The sequence below is a fragment of the Elgaria multicarinata genome, chromosome 4, assembly GCF_023053635.1.
Source record: "Elgaria multicarinata webbii isolate HBS135686 ecotype San Diego chromosome 4, rElgMul1.1.pri, whole genome shotgun sequence".
In the NCBI taxonomy this organism is placed as follows: Eukaryota; Metazoa; Chordata; class Lepidosauria; order Squamata; family Anguidae; genus Elgaria; species Elgaria multicarinata.
The window spans coordinates 127,219,987-127,229,862 of NC_086174.1; the positions used below are offsets into that span (position 1 = coordinate 127,219,987).

The window sequence follows — 9,876 nt, forward strand, 5'->3', positions numbered from 1 at the left end:
GCTTTAGAACAAAATGAGTGTCTGCATAGATGTATAACTACAAACTCTAAGGCTAATAAAGAAAAGCAGGTCTTCTTAACCCCCTATACAAGCTTATGAGGAATCACTCCACAGACCTGTACAGGGAATGAAAAAGCCCCTCTGCTGAAAATCAGTTGTGTGGGGGAGGGCAAAGCTCACTCCCTACCAAGGAGCCTGTTGCCCCAAGGGTCCTTGGGAAGGGGTTGTACTTCCCCAACCAAGCCATTTCTTGTCAAGGACTTTTCCTCCCCTGTACAAATGAATAGAGGAATCACTCCATTCACTCACACAGGAAAATTGCTTAACAGACACCTCAGAGTGGTTTGCAGGCACCACATTGGGAAATGCAGAAGTAGAATAATACAAGCTAGTTAAAATATACAGCCATTATTTAGCAAGACACATCTTGAATTAACTTTTTTTATTCAGATGTATAAAAATGGTAAAAGGTTAAGTGCAAGCTGAAACTGTAAGGTCATAGATAATTACTGTAATAAGAACACTTAATATTAAAGTGTTGGTTGGGCTCTCGGTCGCATAGTTTGAAACAAACTATATTTACAAAAATACTTTGTTCCTTCATATCTTCAAACAGTTACTTTAAATACTTTCTATCTTCAAGCAGTTATTTAAAAAGTTAAAGTTCACATCTGCTCCAAAGTACTTGCTTCGTCTCCAATTGCTGAAGTCACAGCAAGTAGTACTTCCTCTCAGTATGAAGTGCAGCTGCAGACATTCAGGACTTCTCAGATGTTAAAACTGAGTCAAAGGCTGTTGACAACACCTTACAGATTGCTTGTGCTTGTTCCTGCATTGTAGAAAATAAAAGCTTCTCATTCTTGCTTTTATCAACATGCAAGCACGTTCAACCTTCTAGAACCCTTGTCAAGATTTGTAGTATTTCCCTTATGATAGGTGTTCTGCTGTGATCAAATTTCACGCTGAAGAGTACTTGTTATGTGAAGCATCTTATGTGGAATAGCAGTGTCAGCCTAGGAATGTGACTTGGAACTTAAGAGTATACAGACAACTTTTAGAATAGTGTAGTCTGTGTGGAATATCAAATTGCTTTTTTTTGTAGAGGGACATTTGAATGGACTTTTTCCTCATTTATCAAGCAATCACAATTGCTTGTATAAGAGACGACAGAACACTTAAATTTTAAAACTAATCCATCTTCTCCCAAGAGGTACTAATGCAATGTTTTCTAGCACATGAGGACACACTCTCCTATTACAATGGAATGCCAGGCTAGTAAATTTAACATTTTAATATACTGCAGCTACAAAGCTGTGATTAAGGTCAGCCCTCACTTTTATGCTACATTTGACTCCCTTACTCCTCGTGCTTCAGATCTCCACTTGCAGTTAGGCTGGCCAGACAGCTATCCTGCATGTGACAGCTAGCTATTCTGCCCCTGTGCTTTATTGGGTGGAGCTACAACATTAGTTGATAGAGTTACAGCTTTAGTTCAGCAGGACTTGATCCCTCAAATCTATAAGTAGTTTTAAGTCGGACAGGTTGATAAGTAAATCAATGTTTTTTTTTAAAAAAAGCATATAAAATTATGTTCAAATAACTTGCTCCTGCTGTGTGTTACTAGCACTGCTTCTACTACCAAAGATTAGGGGTTGTGGCAGGAGCAATGTATGCGAGTTTCAAAGCATTATTTTATTAGTGCTTGTCTTTGTTTTTTATTGTTTTTAATTGTAAACTGCACTGTGACTTGTTATGAAGAGCAGCATAAAAATTAAACCAATAAACACACATGCAATTTACTTGCTTGAAACCAAGTGTCACTCTTAACATTTGTACATATAGTGGTGGCAGGTCACTTCGGCGAGTGTCCAACAATGTCTTTAAGCAGGCGGTAGTACTAGTAGAGTGCATGAATGAGATTCCCCAATGTTTTCATTTTGCCCCTAATCTAGTGATCTGGAGAGCAGACAGTAAAATATGGGAGTAGCAGACCAAGGTACGGAGCTGACTATGCCATAGGTGGGCCTATGGACAGTCCTGCCACAAACGATTGATGCCCATACTAAGTCTCGGTCATTCATGCAACAGCATTTCTTTAAATAGGACCCAGTGGAAGAAATACAGCTTGTTATGTTTTGATCCAGTACATGTATTGGGCCATAATGCACAAATATAACTGCATAGAACATATTAAATAGCTTCTAGTCAAGCTAGGATGTCTGATAGATAGTGGGTCTTTTTTTCTTTTCTTTTTTTTAAGATTAAGCATGAACCTTACCAAACTGTTACACTGGTATATCCACAGGCTGTATTCTTCGTAGTTTGCATCTGTTGTCTTCAAAGCCAGTAAACTCTTCCCCGCCCCTAGGCCATCATCATAGCAGACCATCCGAACGATTAGGTAGAGCGCATGTCTATGTAAGACATCCTGAAAGTTCCAAATTGTGAATTTAGAACTTCACAAAAACAGATACTTGTTCTTTCTATTGGGCCTTCATCAATACAATACTTCCAGATCTCTTGTCACAAGTTTTTTTGGGGGGAACCAGGCCTTATTTGCAAAACTGTTAGCACTTAGTAGCAGAGCTATTCATAGGTTAAGGCAAAGGTTTATCTCCCTTATCAATAAGCTAGTGATGAAGCTTTATATTCCTCAGGGTAAGAAATAATTTCAAGTGCCAGGAATACTGCTCTGGTATTAAAAACCATGCTGCACATGGCCAGTAACACAGTACAGTAGAGTGGCAGGAAAGAATTGAGTATCATCTTATCATTTTCTGAGAATGGGCACACATCACAGATTACTATGAACAATAATGGGAGCGGCATTTGCCCGCTGTACTGAAGCGTTCACTGATGCTGAATTTTGAAACCGCAATGCCAAAGAAAATTCCAATTCAGCAGAGGGGCTTCCAAGTACATAATACAGATATGCTGCAGATTTGATTCCCTGTCCTAAGGACAACTAGAGAGTCCCAATTCCCTGAAGGGTTTTTGTTTTGTTTATTTAAGGGCAATGGATGGGGAAGAACTGGGCCTGTTCAGACAACACACTAAGCCATGGCTAACCCTTTTGTAGCAAATGGTTAGTGAGCATGCTTAAAACATGGATATGTAGCTGCCATGGTTAGGAATGGTTCACACGACACGCTAAGTCATAATGTTTAGCTCAAAATGCTTAACCTCTGTGACTTAATGCGTTGTCTGAACAGGGTCACTGTGTTCCCAGGGGCTGGATTTCCCCGAGGGAAGCCTCCCACAGACTGGATGCTAGTAGTGGGTGTTAGGCTGGATCAGTGCCAACATGAGGAAGGTTCTTGGCAGCTGCTGCTGTACCTGTGGGTGCAACATTGCCAACCCCTGGTTGACACTGACTGGCAGCAGCTCCTCAGGGTTTCAGGTACGGGTTTTTTCCAGCTCTATCTGGAGATACCAGGGGTTGAAGCAGGTGCTCCAACATTAAGCTACAACCCCTCCTGGAGGATGTTGGGAGGCACCAATATCCTCAGGATAACCCCAAGGTTTGCGTAAATTCAAAAAAGGAGTTTTGGGGAATGGAAACTAATAGGTTAAAAAAAAAAGAACCGAATGAGGACTAAGCATACTTGATAGACACAACATGCTGAATGATTGTTAGGGGAAAATTAATGAAAAGCCATTAATATACAGTGGAGTATCCTGCAAGAGGGCATGACTAGCTGGCACACTGAACAGAAGTATGACACACTGCAACATTTTGTTCCAGGTCCAACTTGTATACAGTTAATCACAGACTCAGTTATGAAATGAAGTCTGGAACTGATCTCTGATGGTATCTTTCCTACCTTTAAACAAGCATATAAATATACATATTTTTCACCAAATCAGCTTCTGGAAGTTACCTGCCTTGCCCATATTTTAAATACACTGAAGAGGGGATCACGGATAGCTCCTATAATTCATATTAATCATACAAATAGCATCTTTTAAAACCACCAATCACTTACATACTGGTCCAAAGTTGTGACTTTAATACCATATTTGGAAACTCCCATAATAAATTCTTCCTCCCCTGGAACAAAGGGTAGCTTTCCATCTTGCTTTGGAAAGGAAAAAAAAAGAGGTATTATGCATATGTGAGGATAACTGATAAGTTACTGAGCATTCACGCTTCAGATATTTTGGTGATGAAACAAATCCCTTACATTTTTAAAAAAGTTTTAATTATGTATTATAAAAATAGAAATACAACTTGGTAAATTTTCTAAGTCCAGCAACATTTTACAAGATTTGTAAATATTCTAATATATACAATTAGTAATGTGATTAATGTTTCTATGTGGTTTTTAAAAATATATATACTATAAATAGAATTTAATTAAAATAATTTAATTAAAATAGAATTTAAGGAAAGCTCATGAAGGGAACTTTATTAGACCTTTGCTACTTTTGCAACTAAAAAAATTAAGTCCCATGTTTCTGGAGCATTTTGTGCCAGCAACATATTAGGATTTGAGTTGTATTCTGATCAAAAGCCACACTACTATATCCAAACTATATATATATTGTTACTGAAAGAAAAGAATAGAGAACCTGCACAACTGCTATCTAGCAAAAGCAGACCTATCTGCATACTTGCTGTACAATGTGAGGTCAGCCAGACCTATTAGGATGCTTCATGCATCACAATGTTCTAGACAAAACCCTCATCTACACAACCAACTTTCCTGCCTTCCAACCCTGCTTGTGATACAGGCTCAAACATGGCAGAATTGGAGACAATTTTTTTAAAGAATGGTTTGACCAACGATCAGTTCTAAGGGCCACATGTTGCCTATAAAGACACCTATGGTGAGATGTTCCCATTTAACTTCAGTTCAGTTTTATTGTTTCTAAGTCTAGATCATCATAACATAATAGAAAATATCTAGTATATTACAAGAGCAAACATTAAACACAAATCAAAGAAAATGACTAATAATTTGGACCTAGCAAACTGAAGTTAATGATAAAATTTAACATTAATTTCCAACTTTCTATAAGTGCCAACCCAAGAACATTCAAAATTAAATTTTTAGAACAATCATATTTCTCCAGTGCAACCTTATACACCTCTGGCTTATTAAGTCTGCTACAGACCTTAGCTAATGCCATTAAAAAGTGGCAGCTCTTTCTCAGAACCTTTATGTCTTTATTGTAGAGCCAAAAGTGTTTCTTTTGGCAAACTGATAAGTTTGACCATTTCATTTAGAAATGATGTATTGGAAGAAAGTCTTTACCTGTGCCACATCTATGTAGTTGATCAAGTCCGGTGGCCCCTCCAAAGTCTTGCTTTCATCAAGCTTCAGTTTTTCAATGGCACCAACATATTTCACTCTAAATTCTGCACAAGTATCTGAATTGCTATTGCTCTGACCTATAAAGAAACACACAGTTAAATAATTGCTCTTAACTGTATTGTTCTACTGATTGGCAAACTCATTGGACATTTAGCCACTAAAACAGACGCAATGTCAATGTATGTTCCCAGTGGTCTTAGAACTGCCGCACTAATGTCAGAAATATACATAGAAGAGAAGAGTCCTATGTTAGCATAAGCATATGTTAATATAAAAGCAGAGGAACATGCCAAAGCCCTTAATAAGTCCAATTTAACTGATATTATTTTAAGGATCTTGGGCCAAGGCTGAAGGAGAGGGAATTGGTTGGCTTCCAGCTTTAGGTGGGATGGACAGCTGGTGGATTTTGTGTAACATCTTCAGTTGCTTAATTCATTTATTTCAATATGAACATGTTGAGTTACATCAATAATTTTAGCATTTTAGTAGATGGATGAAGATTCATAGGCTTGATGATGGGGTTTAATAACAACACATAAAGATGTGCCAGGTATTTGGCATCTGTGCTATGTTATGAGGTTTTCTAAGATTCATATTATCTATATGAACTAATGACATAATCACTAATTCACAATGTTTTACATCATACACTTAAAAGAAAATTTAAGCTCAAATTTGAAAGTCAAACTTTCAGCTTTCCCAGCCTTAAGATCAACACTGAGGTCAAAAGCAAAATAATATTTTTCTTACTGAAATACTAAAAATGTATCAAGTTATCCACACATTCAAATTAAACTTTCAGGATAGCATAAGCTTTCAAAAACATGTTACTCTCCCACCATAATCTCTATGCAAAGTATGACAAATCATGACATATAATGAACAGAGGGTTGGGAGACTTTCCAGAGCAGATTTTGGGGCAGCGAAGAGGGGAGAAGAGAAGGGCAAAGCCACATTGTGCTAGTGGACTTGCACTACTGCAACGGTGACTTTAACCCAATGCGCTAATATATCAGTTTATAGAGGTTGCAGAATTTGGATTGTTTTCTGCCTGCACTTAATTTTGTCTTTAAAAAATTAAGTGCAGAAAACAATCTTTAAACAAATCTTTAAAGAAAACAATCTTTAAAAAATTAAGGTAAATTTCCTTGCCTGATCCTTGGATACTTCTGCAATTACTTTTAAGCACTCACCTCCACAATCCTAGAGTTAACATATAACACCTTTGGACCATCATCAATTTCATACCTGAACTTTTTGTGGAGTCTGTATCCAAGCTAGCAACAGTACTAGATCTTGAAAGCCCTCCAAGACTGGAGTCCACTGACTACATATGGGAAAATAGGAAAATATTATGAAGTTACCAAAGGTTTGAAGTTGGCTTGTTTCAGTAAACCATAGCTAATACTAAACACAGTTTATTACAAGTTTATCCTGGTTCAGAGATAATATTAAACTTGTGGTTAACTGAAAGCCAAAGACAGGCCATAGAAGGAGAAGGGAGGGAGGGAGCACATGAGGCTCAGACTTGCTTAGGATCATTCCTGAACCAATAAACCATGGTTTCTCATTATGTGTGAACACAGCCATCACAATAACTTTCTTTAGCAATAAGAACATTTTAAAAGAATTCTTCCCTCCCTACTCCCCACTCCAGCAACAGCATTCACCACTTTCAGTGGATCCACCTTTGCTGAGAGCATTTAAAAGTCTTACTTAGTCATGACACTACAAATTTAATATAACTTCTAGATTTATCCAGTATACTTTAGCAGAATCAAGATGATTTTTATTTTGAACTCCATGCCCGACTGAAGAAATGCCAAGTATCGGGCCATTCAGGCACCTGAACATTTCCTACTGGTATTTAACCATCTGAAAAGTATGTTCAGCACTAACTCCACATAACTGCAGGAAGTACCTCTGAATACCATCAAGTTGACACCAGACTCTCATAACATCACACAAAGGAAAACCGAAATGAAAAGTAGTCTGAATTTAGTTTGAGACATCCCAAAAACTGATGTGAAAATATCTTAAGGGCACAAGGCCCCCGAACTTGGAGGCTTCTGAAATTCCTATGTCCTACCAGACTAAAGCCAGCAGGGAGGGAAGAGCAGCAGAAGTGATCTTCACTTTCCCATCGTCCATCTTTCCTGAGGACACTTCAGGGGAGGAGAGGAGGCTGCAGGAGGCTCAGGACAATTTGTATCCTGGCCTCTTGCCTCCTCCCTTCCTACCAGAATGCCACCTTTCTTCCTCCTCCTCCGAGGTCGCTCTTCTGACAGTAAAGAGGCAGCTGTTGTGGTTCTCTCTGCGCTGGCTACGAAGGGGAAGATTTGGGGTTGGTTCCTGGACTGTTTGCCTAGGGACCACAGGATTGCTCTCTAAATTTGCTAAAAATAATAATAAAAGGCATACCAAATTCATCTTACCTTGCTTTTAGTACTGATTTCGCTGCTTTGAGAGCTGCTGCTGCTATGCCGCTTTTTTACTTTCCTGAACATTTCTTATCAACATAGGATCAGAGACAATGCTGTAAGGAGAGAAAAGAAGTTCTTGCTTGTCACGCCATTAAGGCTGCAATCCTAAACACATACCTTAACTCCTCATACACTTGTAATTGGATTTAGAATGGAAGCAAGTGTAGCTTTCATAGCGTTTCGAGTATAAAACTGAAAAACAAAGTACGTATATAATATTTAAGGCATCCTGATGTCTGAATATTAGTACTGAACATATTTTTTAAATGAAAAACATGATTCTTTAAATTAATGTAAAAAATTATAGCTTACGATCACTCCTATTTTAACAGTATGAGTACTTATAGAACCTTCTCAGCTGGATCAGAGCAAAAGCCTACATCAAGGGTGTAGAACCATTTTCAGCTCAAGGGCTGTGTTCGATTTTGGAGATCTCAGGGTTTGCATTCCAGTGGTGAGTGGGGTTGAAGGCAAAGGGGCAGGGCCAAAATAGAAAGAAACCCACCCACCCCCAGCATATTGTAGCTTAAAGCTCTTACTGCTAATAACTAAGCCTTAGGAGTGGCATTTCAACCTTTTAGAATGGGGAAAAAACTACATAAAAGCAGTTTGTTTAGGGGGAAAGAGGTGGACCCATTTGGGGGGAAGGAGTGTGGCCTTCCAGGAAACTGGAGGGTCATATTCAACCCCCACGCCTGAGGTTCTACACTCTTGCCTATGCAAAACAGTGTTTTGTTCCCACAGTAGCCAACCAGATGCCTCTGAGAAACCCTGAGCCAGACACCACTTGGAGCAGGAAGGGCAGATTGCTACTGGTGTCCCCCTCCCACTATCCAAGTCAAACTCCCAGCCTACCGGCCAGACAAACAACAACTTTCCTTTCACAGCGCAGCTGCCATATAGTTCCAACTCCTCACTATATCAACTCTTCAGATCTGTCTTGGGAGTCCTGCCACTCTGTTAAACTTCCAGCCCAGCAGGCTGCAGCCACATACACAAAATGCACCTTTTTTTAAAAAAAACCACCTTCTCAGCTCTGTACTCGTGGTGAGTACAGACTCCATCACCTATATCATGTCTTGTAATCTCTCTCTCAGTACTCTTTCACCTTCAGCCAGGGAGCACAAATGCATAGACAGACAGGGTGCCTGGACACCATATGTGGTCATAAATTAGCATCTAAAGGCAGTAGTGGTGCAGGACATGTGCAGCCCTCCAGATGTTGTTAGGCTGCAACTCGCCAGAATCCCTTGCCATTGGCTGTGCTGGCGGGTGTTGATGGGAATTGCAGTTCAATAACATCTAGAGAGCTGCAGGAGTGGTGGCTGGTGCCCCCTGGAGTTGGTGGGGCAGAGGGTGGATCACCAGAGGTGGGAAACCACAGCAGCCAGCAAAGGAAAACTGAGGCCGTAGCTAGACCTAAGGTTTATCCCAGGATCATCCCGGGTTCCTCCCTGCCTGAGCGCTGGATGCCCTGTGTGCACTTAGATGAACAGGTTTGGCCCCAGGACAATCCTGGGATAAACCTTAGGTCTAGCTACCGCCTGAGGCACCTTCCTGTTCATATTCCCCAACAACTGATATTGAGACGCTATTACTTGAGGTAGCATAACTGTGGCCAAATAGAACCTCCTTTTAAAGAATATCGTCAATCGGCAAAGGTGGCAAAACTACTACTATTGCTCCTGATCTTACCTCCCGGCAGCTTGGAAGAGAGGAAACGAATACGCCCGGGTGGTTTCAAAAGCGGTTTATTCTGCACAGAACCGTTTCAGGGGAGATTGGTTTGCCTCCCTTTTCTCTCTCTCTCTCTCTCTCTCTCTCTCTTCTTCCGTGCCTTTAACAGCAGCATTACAAGTAAAAATCCAGCAAGTGACGCTTCTACACCTCACTGCGCTTCCACGATGGAGAAAAGTAGATAAAAGTCACCAGGGGCTCTACCACAAAAACAAAGCCGCAACCCTCTTCCGGGCTCTAACTTAATGCTAAAGGGGCCCAAGAGGCCTCATCCGCTTCCTCGGGTTAAATATACATCTACATTTCATTATTCCCATAGCCCTCACCGCCTGCCTAGA

At 40.0% G+C, this 9,876-nt stretch overlaps 1 protein-coding gene across 1 annotated transcript; it reads right to left on the minus strand.

Moving 5' to 3' along the window:
- Positions 1-427: 427 nt before the first annotated feature.
- ITGB1BP1 (integrin subunit beta 1 binding protein 1) lies at positions 428-9,858 on the minus strand. The gene is made up of 7 exons (XM_063125145.1): positions 9,497-9,858; positions 7,754-7,854; positions 6,567-6,645; positions 5,259-5,395; positions 3,987-4,079; positions 2,279-2,428; positions 428-829 (listed from the first exon to the last, which is right to left on the minus strand). The coding sequence occupies exons 2-7, from the start codon at positions 7,823-7,825 to the stop codon at positions 758-760; spliced, it is 603 nt and encodes a 200-aa protein (XP_062981215.1). The 5' UTR covers positions 7,826-7,854; positions 9,497-9,858; the 3' UTR covers positions 428-757.
- Positions 9,859-9,876: the final 18 nt, after the last annotated feature.

Bases quoted from the DNA above. Each gene is read 5' to 3' on its own strand.
- ITGB1BP1 (XM_063125145.1), bottom strand. From the start codon at position 7,825: ATGTTCAGGAAAGTAAAAAAGCGGCATAGCAGCAGCAGCTCTCAAAGC. The intron at 5,396-6,566 runs GTATGAAATTGA...GTTTCTTTATAG, and splicing joins AGACTCCACAAAAAGTTCAG to GTCAGAGCAATAGCAATTCA. The intron at 4,080-5,258 runs GTAAAGACTTTC...TCCTTTCCAAAG, and splicing joins ACTACATAGATGTGGCACAG to CAAGATGGAAAGCTACCCTT.